The sequence below is a fragment of the Suricata suricatta genome, chromosome 16 (assembly GCF_006229205.1).
Source record: "Suricata suricatta isolate VVHF042 chromosome 16, meerkat_22Aug2017_6uvM2_HiC, whole genome shotgun sequence".
Classification (NCBI taxonomy): domain Eukaryota; kingdom Metazoa; phylum Chordata; class Mammalia; order Carnivora; family Herpestidae; genus Suricata; species Suricata suricatta.
The window spans coordinates 48,774,527-48,791,840 of record NC_043715.1 but is presented as its reverse complement, the minus strand read 5'-3'; the positions used below and the strand labels follow the sequence as shown (position 1 = coordinate 48,791,840).

Sequence of the window (17,314 nt, the reverse complement as noted above, 5' to 3'; positions counted from 1 at the left end):
TGTGCCAGGGGTGTGGTCCCCCCAGCCCAGCAGTCTGCCTTCTGCTTTTCAGACTGTGGGTGTCACCCAGAATAATGTCAGGGTGTTTCTGAGAACACAGGCGTCTCCGAAAGGGGGACGACAAGACTCGTTAGAGTCAGAGAAGCTGATGTGCCTGCGTGGGCCGTCATCCTGTGAACCCTTCCCCAGATTGGAACACTGAGGCCCGGGAGAGGCAGAGGGACTTGCCCAAGGCCACAGAGTCCAAGGTGGTGAAGTCCTAAGAGCAGGGTGTGGGGGCGGGGGGTGCCCGGGGAAGGGAGTAAAGAAGGGTGCTGGTGCAGGAGGAAGAAGAGAGGGGACCCGGAAGGCCCGAGATCCATTCTACTTGGCCTAGTTCCCGCAAGCTGCAGGGGAGGGGGCGGGGCCGGCTTCCTCTCCCCTCCATCCACCCTCACCTCACTGCCGGCGGCCAGGGACCTGGCGGGGGTGCAGGCGGGGTGACGTGGACAAGACCTGCCCAGATAGAAAACCAAGAAACGTGGGGGGTTGAAACATCTGAATTCTTTCTAGAAGAGGAGGAGAAGCTGGTGCAGAGGGTGCCCTGGGTGGAGGTGTCTTTAAAATTGGACGTGACCTGGGGCGCCTGGGTGGCTCAGTCCGTTGAGCATCCTGACTCTTGGTTCCGGCTCAGGTCATGATCTTGTGGTTCGTGGGTTCGAGCCCCGAATTGGAATTCTCTCTCTCCCTCTCTCTCTCCCCCTTCCCTGCTCATGCTCACTCACTCTCTCTCTCAAATAAATAAACTAATAAAAAAAAGTTATTAAATTGGAAGTGACCTGAGTGGATGTAGGAGAAGATGGTGAGAGAGAGACCACTGTGTGGAGGGGTGACAGCAGAGCTGGGTGAAAAGACCCAGGGCCTGGCTTCCATGGCTACTCCCGGGGGTGCACGGTGGTGCCGACCCAACTCTGGGGCACAGGTTGCTGGAGGCAGGGACTGTGATGCTCCTCACCACCCCCCTCCCCGCCCATTACATCACTAAACAGTACTTTTCTCATTTCCTTCATGAGGGCATTGAGGCACAGAAAGGGGGAGCCACCAGCCCAAGGTCACACAGGCAAGGAAGAAGCAAGATGCGACCTGGGGATAGGCAGTGTGCGTCAGAGCCCAGGCTCCTAACCCCTGCGCCATCTTGACCCTGACGTGGCCTTGCTGTCACACCTCTGAGACTCAGAACTCAGCCCGGCCTGCCCTCTTGCCGTGTGGCCGGACCTTCGGGGATGCAGCGGCTTCGCCCACTTGTCGGGGTGCCGGGGGGTGGGGTAGGATCAGGGGGTGCGGAAATGCAAGGGACCCCTCTCACCGTGCGCAAGGCAGAGGCCAGGGGGGTCTGTCATTATTCGGGTTTCCTACCAGCTGAAATTTGGTGTACCTTTGCGACGTGGAGGGGGGGTAGAATAAATAAATTTGTAAATGAGGTTGGTTGTCTTCAAGTTGATGTATTTTTTATATATATATATTTTTTTTTTAAATCTCAGGGGGCGCCTGGGTGGCTCAGTCGGTTAAGCGTCCGACTTCGGCTCAGCGCATGATCTCGCGGTTTGTGAGTTCAAGCCCCACGTCGTCGGGCTCTGTGCTGACAGCTCCGAGCCTGGAGCCTGCTTCAGAGAGAGTCTCTCTCTCTCTCTCTCTCTGACCCTCCCCCACTCAATCTCTGTGTCTCTCTCTCCCTCTCAAAAGTAAATAAACGTTTTAAAAAATCTCGGGGCTGAGTCAGTGGAGTATGCGACTCCTGATCTCTTGAGTTCGAGCCCCACATTGTGTGTAGAGATTACTTAAATAAAAGCTTTAAAAAAATCCCTGTTAACCTTAGGAAAAGATGTTCTTTTTTTTTTCTTTCTGCTTTCAGGTGTCCACTGTGTCGTGTTCTGTGTCGTGCCAGGGTCCCAGGCAGTGAGCGGGACCGCCCTGCCCCGCCCCCATGGCGCTCACAATCCAGCAGGGGGACCTGCGCAATCAGACATTTATTTTTCCAGTGTCACCTGCCTGCCCCGCGGTGAGGAGGGGAGAAGGGGCCGGACTGAATCCGGATCCCTCCCACCTGAGGGACCCAGGACAAGGGTGAAAAAACAGAAACCCATTTACACTGGCCTCCAGAAGCCTCAAACCATGGCCCCAGGGCTCTGCCTCTCCCACCTCCTGGCAGGCCCTGGTGTCTGTCCCCTGCATTGGTGTCCCAGTCGGGCAGGCCCTCTCCTGGAGAAAGCCATGCTTAGAGAAAATGGGCTTCATTAAGCACCTTCCTGATTCATGGGCCCACATGACCATCTCTGTGCCAGCCCCTGGGACCCTTGAGTGTCCCCGGCCCCCGTGGACAGAGGAAGGGGAGCATGCCCAAAGGAGAATTGAGTGGGCATCCTCTGCCCTCTTATTAGAACTTATATTAGAATAAGTTTCCTGAGCACCTGTGGCCTCCTGGCCCCATTCTGGTGGCTGGGAGCCAGCCAGGAACAAGACCAGGCTTCCCCGCATCACGGAGCTGGCGTCTAGTGCAGGAGAGGAACAGTAAAGAAGTACAGGGCTAACCCGATGGTTCTGGAGCGATGGGCACGGCTCATTTAGATCCGGGTGGCTCTTTTGAGAGGAGCTTCAAAGGCAGCTGCAAGATCTCCAGGGGCAGAGTTGAGTCTTTGGGATGCACATCATATGGCCTTCCAAGATGGAAAGATTTACTCCCTGGCCCTTTTTGTAAAGAGTTTACTGCCCCGGGGCGCCTGGCTGACTCGGTCGGAAAAGCATGAGACTCTTGATCTCAGGGTCATGAGTTTGAGCCCCACGTTGGGTGTAGAGATCACTTAAACAAGCAAACAAACACAAAAGCGTTTACTGACCCCTGGAATTGAGTGGGCAAGGGGGGTCAGGGGGAGCAAAGGCTGGCACCCTGGTCTCAGTCGGTACAGCTCTGGGCACCCCATCGGATTGGCCAAAGCATGGCCCCACCCCAGACCCTGCCCGGCTTCTCTCCCTTCCCACCCTGCAAGCCTCCCATTCCCCACAGACTCCGCCTTAACCCTACTGCACACATTTACATATTTATAGAGTACTCAGCTCACATTCTGTATGATAAATAAGGCATAATTCATGCGTTATGTGACCTAATATATAATGGAATATAAAAATATTTTTATCAGACGCCTGGGTGGCTCAGTCGGTTAAGCGTCCGACTTTGGCTCAGGTCATGATCTCACAGTTTATGGGTTCGAGTCCCGCGTCGGGCTCTGTGCTGGCAGCTCGGAGCCTGGAGCCTGCTTCCGAGTCTATGTGTCCCTCTCTCTCTGACTCTCCCCTGCTCATGCTGTCTCTCTCTCTCTAAAATAATAAAAATAGTAGCATATATATGTATTTATGTAATAGCATAATGCTGCATATTACATAGATAGTGTGTGTGTGTGTGTGTGTACCATCGGGATGAAAATTTCACTAAATACCCTGAATATGCGCAGTGCAGTATGAGAGTTCGTATTTTCAGGAAGCAGAGCTACAGATATGTATGTAACATCTATACCTAGTATGTATTCTAAACATATAAAACTCGTATGTATTATGTAACACATATGGTAACATCCCATATCATATGTTATATATACTGTTAGAACATAAGTTTCGCTAAACGATAATTGCTCTTACCATATGTGTTGCATTCTGCCACTTTCTCTTTTATTCTAGCCCATAAAGACCGGCATGTATGGGTTACATAAACCTACACAGAGTAGGCTGCCTGGGACCTAGGCGAGGCATGAGCCACAGGGGGGGCTCTGCACCGAGGAGCGTCGTGAGCTGACTTAGGATGCCCCTGACAGACTACAAGGGGCAATGGTGGGGGCGCCTGGGGGGGCTCAGTCAGTTGAGCGTCTGACTTCAGCTCAGGTCATGATCTCACAGTTCGTGGGTTCGAGTCCCGCGTCGGGCTCTGTGCTGGCAGCTCGGAGCCTGGAGCCTGCTTCCGGTTCTGCGGGTCCCTCTCTCTGCCCTTCCCCTGCTCATGATCTGTCTCTCTCTCTCTCAAAAATAAATAAATGTTTAAAAAAGCGGGGTGGGGGGGCAACAGTGGAATCTTCCAGCGCCGGGGAGAGAAGACCGTGTTTGTCCCTCATGGCTGGACCAGGCAGAGACTGTGGAGGCGGAGGAAAGTGGGATTCTGAGCAAACTGACATTTCAGAGGTGGAGCAGACAGGATTTGCTGAGTGATGAGATGTAGGGGAGCCACTGAGAGCAGCAAGGTTTTTGCTCCGTGCACCTAGAAGGGAAACATGTCCTAGGATGGCGAGGTTGCAGCAGGACTGGGCATGAGGAAATAGTGGTAGCCCCCGTCCTTTCCTGTCCCCCCTGTGGCTCCAGATGTGGGTGCCCTCTGGCAAGGTTTTGTATGTGTTCTGAATTGTAGCCTTCAAGGGCTGGAAAGACCGTTCGCATCCTTAGTCACCTCTGAGGGGGGTCACTGAGCCCACCCTCATGCCCTGTCACTGACCTCCTTTTCCAGACCCCTGGTGTTGATTTGGGACCTCCTAGAGGCAGGAGGAAGTGGAGGTGGCGGGCTTGAACTTGGGACCCTGGTGTTAGAGCAGGATCCCCTCGCCCTGGAATGGCGGTGCTCAGGCCACGCTCCACTAGGCAAGGGCAGCTGTGGACCAGGGGGGTCACTGAGGGCTCCGTCACACTCAGTGTGCCCACCTTGCTCCGAGGGCACATCCCTTGTGCCTTGGCATTTATTTTTTCTCAATTGCACACCCTCTTTGTCGAGGTTCAGCCATTTCAGAGAAATTGAAGCCCGTCCCTGGTAGGGGTCCTGACTCCAGTTTGGGAGAACTCCGGCCGCTCCTAGGGCTGAACGGTGGGACCACGCAAGGTTTCCCTGAGATCCTCCTGTGGGCGTGGACACTGTCCATTGTCCTCCTGTGACTCTGAGCCTTCTCCATGTGCCCCTCCGGCTGGCGTGCATCTTTGGTAAGGGAGATGCCAAGGGCTGAAGGAATTGAACCCGTTAAAAATGGTTATAGTGCGCCTGGCTGGCTCAGTCGGTTAAGCATCCAACTTCGGCTCAGGTCATTATCTCTCTGTTCGTGGGTTCGGGCCCCACACTGGGCTCTCTGCTGTCAGAGCAGAGCCGTCTTCAGATCCTCTGTCCCCACCTCTCTCTCTCTCCACCTCCTCCCCTGCTTACATGCACTCTCTCTCTCTCTCAAAAATAAGTAAACATTTAAAAAAATGTTTCGGTGGCTCAGTCAGTTGAGCATCTGACTTCAGCTCAGGCCATGATCTCATCATTCATGAGTTCAAGCCCTGTATCCGACTCTGCTATTATCAAAGACCATGCTTGGGATCCTTGGTCTCTCTTTCCCTCTCTCTCAGCCCCTCCTCCCCTCAATAAATAAACATTTAAAAACAGTGAATATAAAAGCGCCCCCTAAAATTCTGCGGAGTGGCAGAGGAACTGTTGACACTTGCAATTATCCAACTTGAGAATTTTTCAAACCACAGACATGCACCCGGCTGGGCGTCTGGGTGACTCAATCCCTCCAGCGCTGGACCCTCGGTTGCAGCTCAGGTCACTGTCTCACGGTTCACGTGTTCGAGCGCTGTGTCAGGCTCCACACTGGGAGTGCAGAGCCTGCTTGGGATTCTCTCTTCCTCTCTCTCTGCCCCTCCTCCTCTCGTGTGCGCTCGCACACATGCTCTCTCTCTCTCTCAAAATAAATAAACTTAAAAAAAAAAACAGGAGGGCACATGGAATGCAATTGTTCTTTTTAAGTTACATTTTCCTGCTGACCTGTATGTCAAACATCTTTTCCGCTATTTATTGGACGTTTGTACTGCTTTTGGGAAAATGCCTGTTTTCACTATCCTTTTAATGTTTGTTTGTTTAATGTGTGTCCAAATGAAGTTTTTTTGTTTTAAAATAACCAAATCTGGGGGCATCTGGCTGGGTCTTTCGGTGGAGCGTTAGAGTGAGTTTGAGGTGCTGGGAGTTCGAGCCTCACGTTGGGTTTAGCAATTACTTAAAAAAATAAACTTAAATGGAATAAAATAACCAAATCTATCAGTATTTTTCCTCTCAGGCATTATTTTTTTCTGTCTGTATTTGAGAAGGGCTTCTCTCCCTCAAAGATTTCTATCTACAGCTCTACTGGCTTCTCCTATTTTTATTCAGGTTTTCTTTGTGTTTAAGTCATTGATCGAGAACAGCTTTTCATTTTGTTATGCTTTGGTTTTTGAAGAGTATAAGTTTGGGATCTGCGTTCTCCAGTTTCCAAATGGATGGTTGGCTGGTGTCTTTTTTTATGTTTTTTTTTTTTGAGAGACACACACAGATGAGGCAGCCCCGAGCCCAGGAATGCCAGCAGTCCCCAGATGCTGGGAGAGACAGAGAACTGACTCTCTTCTTGGGCTTCCGGAGGGACTGTCACCCAGCCGACACCCTGCTCTCGGCCCCCAGTGATGCTGATTTTGGGCTTCTGTCCTCCAAAACCGTGAGACAGGAAATTTCTGTATTAAGTCTTCAAGTTCACGGGACAATGTTAACATCAGCCACAGGAGACTAATACACTCCCCCATTCTCTCTCCGATGACTCACCCTGAGTAGCTCTGATCCCTCAAAAGAAAGAACAGGGGCGCCTGGGGGGCTCAGTCGCTTAAGCGTCCAACTTTGGCTCAGGTCATGATCTCGAGGTTCGTGGGTTCAAGCCCCGCCTCGGGCTCTGTGCTTACAGCTCAGAGCCTGGAGCTGCTTTGGATTCTTGTCTCCGTCTCTCCCCCTTTACCCCCTCTCAAAAATAAATTAACATTTAAAAAATTAAGAAGAAATAACAAATCCAATCCACTTTGCTGGACCTGGATTTTCCAGAGACTTCTAGTGGCTTTCTGCTGTGTTCACTGGGAGAACATGAAACTTCTCAACTATGGACGCAGGGATTTTGACAACACGTTTAAGCAGTATATATTGAAAGAGTAATCATCCTTTACTAGCTTACATTTTATTAAACTTTTTTTATTGTTTGTTTTTGAGAGAGAAAGCAGGGGAGGGGCTGGAGGGGGGACAGAGGATCTGAAGCGGGCTCCACACCAACAGCAGAGAGCCCGATTCAGGAGTAGAACTCCCAAACTGTGAGATCATGACCTGCACCAAAGTTGGACGCATAACCGACTGAGCCACCCAGGTGCCTCGTATTTTATTGAGCAATTTATTTATTCCAGATCGTCAGAGCTCTGTTTCTATCCTTGAGTCATTTTCCTTATTGGATGTTTCTCTTTTCTTCTAATTATGCGTTTTGTTGGAATAAAATAAACATAAGAGTAAAGAGTATAAGCTTCACTGTATATATATATATGTATGCGATTGCACTGCAATGAATGCTTATAAATGGATATATACATGTAACCAGCAAGGACATCCAGATCCAGACAGAGGAGATTTCCAGGACCCCCAGAATGCACTCTTCTGCTGTTTCCCAGGCAGCAGCGCCTCCCAGCTGTAACCACTATTCTGATTTCTGTCACTGTAGGTTACTTTGTATCAGTGGACTCTATGGAATGTTCCTTTTTTTTTTTTTTTTTTTTTTTTTTGCTCAACATGGTATCTGAGAGATGCATCTGTGTTCCTGTTGCAATTGTCTGTTCTTCTTTGTTGCCAGTGGGTTGGCCGTGGGGGGAGTCCGTTGTCAACTGTAACACATTTTATTCCTCTAACGGATTGGCCAGCAGGCGGGCTTTCCCTGTTAGGAGCCAAACTCCTAGGACTGATCTGGCCCAAGGCTTTGGAGGGCATCACGCTTGGGTATTGGAGGGGTGGGATTGTCGAGTCATAGCACAAGAGTATGTTTACCCTTTGGAGAAACTGCCTGTCTTAAAAAAAAAAAAAAAGCAATCGACTGACGAATGCTGTTCTCTCGCTCCTCTCCCACCCCAGCCTTGTATGAAAGTTCCAGTAGCTTCTTGTCCCTGACTAAGCTCCATATTGACTGACTCACCTTTCTCCCCTCATTCTTTCCTTTTTCTCTTTTTAATGTTTATTTATTTTTCAGAGAGATAGAGAGACATAACGTGAACAGGGGAGGGGCAGAGAGAGAGACGGAAACACAAAGTCTGAAGCAGGTTCCAGGCTCTGAGCTGTCAGCACAGAGTGCAGCTCAGGGCTTGAGCTCGTGAACCGTGAGATCGTGACCTGAGCCGAAATCAAGACTCAGAGGCTTAACCGCCTGAGCCACCTGAGCCACACAGGTGCCCTTCCTTTCCTTCCTTCCTTCCTTCCTTTCTTCCTTCCTTCCTTTTCTGTTTTCTTTTCTTTCTTTTTCCTTTTTTCTTTTCTTTTTTCTCTTCTCCTCTGTTCTCTTCTCTTCTCATTTTAGCCACCCTGGCAAGTACGTAGAGGTACCTTACTATGGTTTCCGCTGATCTTTCTCAGATGAGTAATGATGTGGATCCTCTTTATATGAGCTTGTTGGTGATTCTCAGTATCTTCTTTGCGAAGTATCTGTTCATTTCTTTTGTCCACTGTGGAAGTCTCCCGGGGCTGCTGTCGCACACTGGCCCCTGATCGCTGGCTTAACACAGTCTGTCTGTGTTCCCTAACAGTTCCAGATGGCGGGAAACCGAAACAAGAGTCACTGGACCTACATCAAGGTGGTGGCAGGATCGACCTCCGTCCCTTGAGAGGAGACCGTGTTCCTTGCCTCTTCCAGCTGCTGGTGCGCCCCCTCCCCCAGCCACGGTGTTCTGTCTCCACTCCACGTGGCTTTCTACTTCTACTCTGTGCGTCTGTGTCTCCTCTCCTGCCTTTTATGAGGACACTCGTCACCCGGGTTAGGGCCCACCTGGGTAATCGGGATCATCTCCCCATTTCAAGATCCTTAGTTAACTCCGTCACATCTGCGAAGTCCCTTTTGCCGTATGAAGTGAGACTCCCAGGTTCTGGGCATTGGGATGCGGACATGTTGGGGTCCTTTATCCAAGGTGCCATAGCGCCTTTTTGTAGGCGGCTCAGCCTTTCTCCTGGTGATCCGTAGGTGCTCTTAGCATCTGCATACTGCCCCTTGGCGCCTTGCTTGAGGTGGGGACACTTTCTGGCCAGCCTCTCATGGCAGCCTTGGGGTAGGAAGCTTGGCATGGGGGTGTGGTCTGTGTTTCCTGATGGTCCCCAACCGGCTTCGCATTTTTTCCATTGCTTCTCGGACACTCGAATTCCTTCGAGAAATGCCTCCTTTCACTTATTCCTTAATGCTTGTTCAGGGTATCTTTTGTCCTCCAAAAGATTTTGGTTTTTTAATTTTGATAAACTAGGTTTTCCTGTCTTTTCTTTTATGGCTCTTACTTCTCCTCCCTTGTTTGGGAAGAGCTCCTTCGCCCCAAATTATCAGCATCTTCATCCTAAGAGTATGGGATCCCCAGTTTGCAGAGGAGGACACTGAGGCACAGAGGACACGATTCTCTTGCATTTCACATGTATTGGGCCTCAGGCACCTTATGAAGGATTTTACATGAACCACGTCTTTGAGTCATTGAATCTCCTTGTGTTGGGGGGGGGTCCCCTGAACCAACTCTGCCTCAGTGATTTGCTAGAAGGACTCACGGGACTCAGAAAAGCTGATTTATTCCTGTTGATTCCAGAAAAGGGATACAGATTAAAATCAACAAAGCGAAAAGGGGGCGCAGGGTATAGCCCAGGGGAGACAGGGTGCAAAGGGAACGGCCTGTGCAAAGGCCCAGAGATGCAAGTGAGAAGGAAATTCGTAAAGTGTTTTTAGTGTTCTTCTGAGAGTGTGCACCACAGGGGGTCGGTGACTGGGTTACAGACGGCCTGGGCCATGGAAAGGGGGCAGGCTCGGAAAGGAGGCCCCGCGTGACCTGAGACCCGAGGACACTGGTCCCTACTGGTCCGTACAGGACGGCATTCCATTCCAGTCATTTATTTCTCGGTTGTTATTTTTCCGCATATTTCAAGCCACAGCAGACTCCCTACAGAAAACTCAGCAACACCGAAAAACATAAAATGGAATGATCAAAATTACCTGTAATCCCACTAGCCAGAGATGATCACTGTTAACTTCTAGCCCGTTTCGCGTCCTCTGTGTGTGCGCAGGCATGTGTGTGTAGAGAAAAAGCATGCTGCGTTGTATATATGTTGGTAGATTGACTCATATGTACAAAGTGGGAATTTTCCTATAAAGGGCTCTGTATCCATCTTTTTTTTAAATTTTTTTAAACATTTATTTATTTTTGAGAGACAAAGACAGTGTGATCAGGGGAGGGGCAGGGAGAGAGGGAGACACAGACTCTGAAGCAGGCTCCAGGTTCCGAGCTGTCAGCACAGAGCCTGACGCGGGGCTCGAACCCACAGACCGTGAGATCATGCCCTGAGCTGAAGCTGGACGCTCAAACCAGTCAGCTGAGCCACCCAGGCACCGGGCCGTGTATGAGCCGGTCTCCCGAGGATCTCGGGCTTAAGCAGCCGTTCTGCAGGGGCGGGTGCCCTGTGAGAGGTACAGAATGTGCAGACTTGCCTGCACTCAGGAGCCCTGCAAGGTTCCCCTTTTTGTTTCCTGCGTTAGTTTCGGTTTGAGGTAGGGTGCAGAGACGTAGGGGAGGATGCCCAGGCCCCCAGGGACTGGACACAGCGAAGCTGATAGTATCCCAACATCTCAGAAGGGGACCCGGAGCCCAGCCCAGGCGAGCGGGTGCGGGAACTGTAAGCCGTAGGTCAAGGGCACAGCCTCTGCAGCCCAGCGGCGGGACGGGAGAGAGGTGGCTCACCTCTCCTTTCTCCCATCCCAGTCCTCTCTTGTGGGCACTTCCCAAAGCGAATGCACGCCAGAATACAGAGGACCGGTCCGCCATGATGGAAGAGGGAGAGGGGTGCCTGGGTGGCTCAGTCCGTTAAGCCTCTGAGCCACAAACCCTTCATTCTTTTTTTTTTTAATGTTTACTTATTTATTTTGAGAGAGAGAGCGAGCGAGCACGTGAGTGGTGGAGGGGCAGAGAGAGAGAGAGAATCCCAAGCAGGATATGCTGTAGGCACAGAGCCTGATGGGGGCTCCATCCCATGAGCCACGAGATCATGACTGGAGCTGAAAGCAAGGGTCAGACACTGAACCGACTGAGCCGCCCAGGTGGCCTCTCTTTGGCTTTCCTGCAGTGAGTGTCGCTTAGGAAGTCTGAGGAGCGTCCTTGAAGCCTTGCTCAAGATATCGGGTCGGAGGGGGAGCAAGATGACCGAGCCTGGGCCAGGAGCCTGAGAGCTGGGTGTCAGGGCAGCGAGCAGCAAAGACTCTCCCGGTGGCTGCAGAGAGAGGCCAGGCGCCCCCCAGCGGCAGACGCGCTTGTCCCTGGCACAGTCCCACTCTCCCCCGCTCCTCCATCATGAGAACCCCAGTTTGACTGGGTGTAACCACGAAGCCAGCCAAGAACGTTGGGATCCCCTGCAGTGAAGGGCGCCTCAAATCTAATCAATGGGGCTTTCAGGAAATCTAGTGGTTTCCTCTTAAAACGGGACAGATCAGATGCACATGCTTTCCTACCACCCCTGCCCTGCCGACTGCAGAGAAGTGGGACATGGTACCCAGGGGGACCTCAGGCATCTTTAGGGCATGTGGCTAGAAGTCCTCCCATTACGAGGGAGGTAAGCCTGAAGAGAGGGAGCCTGGGTCCCTGGTGACATTGTGTGGCCACAAGGACAGCCCTGGCTGCTGGCCTCGGGCCCTGTGCTCGTGGGAGAAGAGTAATCCCCATCTGGGGAAGCCGCTTGATTCTCCGGTTTCCGCTACTCCCCGTCCTGGCTGACGCCAAGGGCGTATCTCAGATCCTGGCAAACCGAATACTTCACAAACACCAGCTTTCATTCCTGAGGCCCCGCTGCTTGGCAAGGGTCCCGCTGGGGCTCAGCAGGGAGCCTTTGTCACTGGGAGCGAGACCCCTGCTGATGACATCTGCCAGGCGCAATGGGAGACGCTCTGACACTCTGGTGTTTCGTTTTGTTTGTTTAAACAGCTTTATTGAGGTGTCCTCTGACTGCCATCAAGTTCCTGTTTCCAGTGGACACTTCTTATTTTTAGTACATTTACATCACAGTGCAACCATTAGCCAAATTCGGTTTTAGACTATTTCTGTCACTCTAAAGAGATCCCACATGCCCATTAGCAACACCCCTGTCACCCCCCCGCCCCTCCCCCCCACCTCCCACCCTCCACACCCCTACCCCAACCCCCTACTCCTGCCCCTCCATCCCCATCCCCCACCCCCTGACCACCACTAATCTACTTCCTATCTCTATAGATTTCCCTGATCTGGACATTTTGCATAAAAGAGACCATACACCATGTGGCCTTTTGTGTCTGGCTTCATTCACTGAGCCTAATGTTCTCAAGATTCGTCCATGTTGTAGCTTGGATTACTGCTTCACCCTCCTTTTTATGTATTAATAATATTCCACTGTATAAATACACCAGATTTTGTTTATGTGTTTATGTGGCCACTGGGCTTGCTTCCACTGCTCGGCGCTTGTGAATAACACCACTGTGAGCATTTGGGCACACGTGTGTGGACGTACATTACTTCTCTGGCGTAGATACCTGGGAATGGATTTGTTGGGTCTTAGGGTAAATTGATGTTTAACTTTTTAAGAAACTGCCAAATTGCTTTCCAAAGTGGCTGCACGATTAGACATTCTTGCTGTGAAACCTTGAAAGCTATTGGGTTTTTTAAAATATATAGTTATTCTAGTAGGTGTGAAATAGTATCTCATTGTATCTCAATAGTATCTCAATTTTGATCTGTGTTCTCTAACAGAGACTAATGTGTTGAGCATCTTTTCATGTGCTTATTGGCCCTTTGTATGTCTTTGGTGCTTTGGTGAGGTCTCTTTTCAAACCTTTTGCTCCTTTTAATTGGATTATCTTCCTAACGATGGTTTTTTTTTTAATAAATAAACATTTTTTTGAAGATTTTATTTTTCAGTAATCACTATACTCAACATGGGTCTGGAACTCACAACCCCGAGGTCAAGAGTCCCATGCTCCAGGGCACCTGGGTGGTTCAGTCAGCTGATTATTGATTTCAGCTCATGTCATGATCTCGGCCTAGGTCATGATCTCGCGTTCATGACTTCGAGCTTGGCAATATGCAGACCCTGCTTGGGATTCGCTCTCTCCCTTTCTCTGGGCCCCTCGCTTGCTCACTCTCTCTCTCTCTTAAAATAAATGCACTTTAAAAAGGAAAATATTTTTACGCTTTTATGCGCATGTGTGTGCGCATGTGTGTGCGCACGTCGGGGAGGGGCAGAGAGAGAGGAAGAGAGAAGATCCCAAGCAGGCTCTGCAGGGTCAGTGCAGAGCCCAATGCAGGGGCTCAAACTCCCAAAAACACTGAGGTGAGATGCTTAACTGACTGAGCCACCCAGGTCTTTTTAAGTAAGCCCCCCCCCCCCCCAACGGAGGCGCAGGCTCACAACCCCAAGGTCAAGAGTCGCAAGCTCTAGGTGCCTGGGTGGCTCGGTCGGTCAAGCATTCCGACTCTTGATTTCGATTCAATGATCTCACCATTTGTGAGATCGAGCCTCACTCTGCACTGACAGCATGGAGTCTGCTTGGGATTCTCTCTCTCAGTCTCCCTGTGCCCCTCCCCAACTCACCCACTCTTTCTCTCTCTCTCTCAAAATAAATAAATAAATAAAGGAAGAGTGGCATGCTCTCCCATGCTCTCCCGACCCAGCCAGCCAGGTAGGTGCTCCTCCCCATTTTGTAGAAGATAAAGGCAAAGCCGCATCGATTCTCCCTCCTTCTCGCACCAGCTGTCCTGACGAAGCTCAGTATAATTCCACGTGAGACTTCATACTTTTCCTAGATCTGTGTCCAACGTCAATGCATGTTCTTGCTTTTAATCACACGTTATGTATCTTTCAGGACTTGTATGTATTTTTTCACGGCACGTTATGCGTTGGCAGCTTTTCCGTGTTGAGATATATAATCATTCGTCCTTGTTTCTTTTGAAATTATGACATTTATTAGTAGTGACGTATTTCAGAATTGTTGGTCTGTTGGCAAAAGCATACCTGTGGATGTGAGACACTTCCAGGAAAGCACGCATGAGTGATTTCACTCGTTTTGCATGAGTGATTTCACTCGTTTTGCTTGTTTTCCTCGTAACTACGTGCCTGACAACCACAGGAGGGCTCTGTGCGGACTGCAGAGAGCGCACCCCAGGCATTGGGAGCTCGGGAGCCACGAGATCATGACCTGAGCGGACCACATGGAAGGTCTAACCCACTGAGCCACCCAGGTGCCCCTGAAAACGTAACATTTTTTAAAATTTTAACTTAGTAAATCAAGAAATGCAGGTAGAAGCTTAATATCTGGCATCATGGGGTCAAACTGGAAGAAATAAATGCAGAAAAGACCAAAAGTAGTTTGAGTAAGAGCAGGACTGAAGCTGACAGTGGGGAAGGTGGACTTCCGGTTTTCAGTGCACCCCTTACTATATTGCAGAAATCACCTCCCCCCTCCCCCTTTGGGTTACGTCTGTTATTCTTCCAGCTAAAAGGAAGGAAACATAATCAGGTCAGTGTGGCTGTTGAGGAGGGGGCTTGCCAGAGGGGAAGTTTAGGATGTTTTCAGAAATTCATTTCTTACTGAGCCGGAGGATGGGTAATTTCCCCATCAGGTCCTGTTTCTGTGGATGGATAATAATCATTCCTGGGGTGACTCGGGTTTCAACACCAATTCTGTGCTTGTGTTGCATTTACAAACGATGACAGTGCTCATAGTCCTTATGCATATGAATAAGTGATCAGGTGTAAAAAAAAAAAAAAAGTTGTTAGCACACCCTGGCTCAAGCCCCTAGCCCCTTTTGAAGGCCCAAACCCCACACACCTGAGGAGCTCAGAAGTGCCAGCACCACCTTAGGGGGAAGAGGGAGGGAGCCTGGCTGGCCCTCGGGGGCACTGGGAAGGAGCTGAGAGAGCATGCTTTACACCTGTGATCTCCCTCCCCCTAGAGGTGTGGCCCCCACTCAGGACGTCCCTTCCTGGGCAGCATTTCTCATCCCCGGCTGCTTGCCAGAATCTTCTGGACGCTTTTGAATGATGCACTCCGGAGTACCCCAGGCCGACCAACTCAGACCTGCGCCGGTCTCCTTTAAGGCGCCCAGTCCCTAACTTCGGCGATTCCGGCTGCCACGCGTCCCCATTGCTCCGGCAGGGACGACGGGGCGTCGAGGGGCGGGGATCTGCTCCCCAGCAAAAGATCCTTTACCCCTCTTCCCCCGCAGTGTACCACTGGGCGGAGATGCGGGCCAAGATGCGCCTCTTGGGCTTCAGTGCGCAAGCCGTCAAGCCGCTGAACGAGGACGCGGCTGCAGAGCTGGGCGCTGAGCTGCTGGGCGAGGCCACCGTCTTCCTCGTGGCCGGCGGCTGCCTGGTGCTGGAGTACTGGCGCCACCAGGCGAACCACGGTCGCAAGCGGCGAGAGCAGCAGGCCGCCTGGGAGGCGATGCGGGACGAGGTGGGCCACCTGGCACTGGCGCTGGAGGCCCTGCAGGAGCAGGTGCGCGCGGCGCCTGCGCAGAGCGCGCTGGAGGAGATGCAGGCGCAGATGCTGGAGGTGCGCGCCCAGCTCCGCGCTCTGGACCCGCCATCCGCACCCCAAGCAACGCCCAAGGACTAGGAGGTGCAGGGGCCCTGGTCTTCGCGGTGGCTGTTGTCTAGGCTGTGACGCCTCTGACATGGCCTTCTGTCCTCTGTCCACTTATGAACCTGCCCAGCTAATACCACCTGGCCCCTTTAGGGGCGGAAGGGAGACTGGATTGGGGCTGATCCAACCAGGCTTTTGGTCACCTCACTACCAACCTGCCCAGAAACGCCTTCCACAGGGACTCTGTTCCCACGGGAGTCCCTTTGCCCTATTCCCCCAGCCCCCAGCCCCAGGGTCAGTCCACTGGTTTAACACTTTGTAATGGAAAGACATCCATCGTGTTCCATTGGATCCCACCCACCCCACTCCTAGGTGGGCCAGCAGGACACACGGATCTAGCTAACTCGGTCTGTCACACCTCCACTTATCCGAGTGGGCTTTCCGAAGGGACCCTCATCCATTACACCCGAACGCTCTTCCCCACTTCTTCATTGGTACAAACCATTGTTAAGAAAATTCGAACTCCCAGTGATTTACAGACACCGTCACTTTCCACCTACCTCACTATAGAGGGGACAGAGAAGGATGGATCTCGGAGTGCCTTAGGCCCAGGGAGTCACCCTGTGGCCCCTGCCTTCAGTCCACCATCCATTGGTACCTCGGTAGGTCATCCCCTCAAGTGGTTCGTTCCAACAGATACCCCCACTTTAGTCTGCGGCATAACCCACGGGAAAGGTGGTGCAGGGTCTCCCCACCATCTGTGGTCAGTTCCAACAGGCTTTGTCCTCCGGAACAGAAAAGTGGGTCCTGCCCAGGGATGAACCTTACTGTTTGGGTCTCAAGCTTTGTTTTACCTGAAGTTCCAGACCTCCTATTGTCCTTTCCCTCTGTAACCTCCCTGCTAGTCCTTCCTAGGGACCCACCCAGTCCCCTGCTACGTGGGTCACTTGTCACACCCCCCATCTTCCATCCAAGCCTGCTCTCAAGTACTCAGGGATCCCTTGTTCCCTCTTGCCTTTGGACGGATGGCCCAGCCCACCCTCACCCTCACCCTCCTTCACCCAGAGGTCCCACTGCCCCGCTCACTCAGCCCTGCATTCCCCCACCCCCATCCGAATGGAATATTCCTACCAGGCAGGGTTTTCTACCCCACCTACCTCCTGGCAACCCATTGTACCACCAAAGGGGGTGTGTGTGAGCTCTGTGACTTCTGAATTCTATTTTTTTTAAGACTGTGAATATTTTATAATTAAAAGAGCTCTGGGGTAAATAAGTCCTCTTTAAGAATGTGTCAGAGAACCATGATGTACATCTGCAAAATGGGTACAAGGCTTATGGAAATTAGGAGAGAAACTGGGAGCATTCCCATAGGAAGGGTGAGTCATTCTGTAAGCCCTTTCCCAGATGGGGAAACTGAGGCCCAGAGGGGGCAAAGGGACTTGCCCGATGCCACACAGTGAGGGATCGTCCTTAGTTTTCTCTAGAGTGCTGAATTGTTTGGAGCAGGGGGAAAGGAATGAGACACTGCCCAGAAGAGGCTTGAGGACAGGAGGAGGCTGAGAGGGTGTGAAGACCACCCAGGCCACAGGAGCCTGTGGACACCAGATTGGGTGCAGGGTGGAAGGAGGAAGAGGAGGCGAAGGCACCTGACTGGGGAAGGG

General features: G+C 51.5%; 1 protein-coding gene across 1 annotated transcript; it reads left to right on the top strand.

Moving 5' to 3' along the window:
- The first annotated feature begins 6,922 nt into the window (after positions 1-6,922).
- Positions 6,923-16,988, top strand: OPA3 (outer mitochondrial membrane lipid metabolism regulator OPA3). Its single transcript, XM_029924316.1, has 3 exons — positions 6,923-6,972; positions 8,611-8,723; positions 15,292-16,988. The coding sequence occupies exons 1-3, from the start codon at positions 6,923-6,925 to the stop codon at positions 15,684-15,686; spliced, it is 558 nt and encodes a 185-aa protein (XP_029780176.1). The 3' UTR covers positions 15,687-16,988.
- Positions 16,989-17,314: the final 326 nt, after the last annotated feature.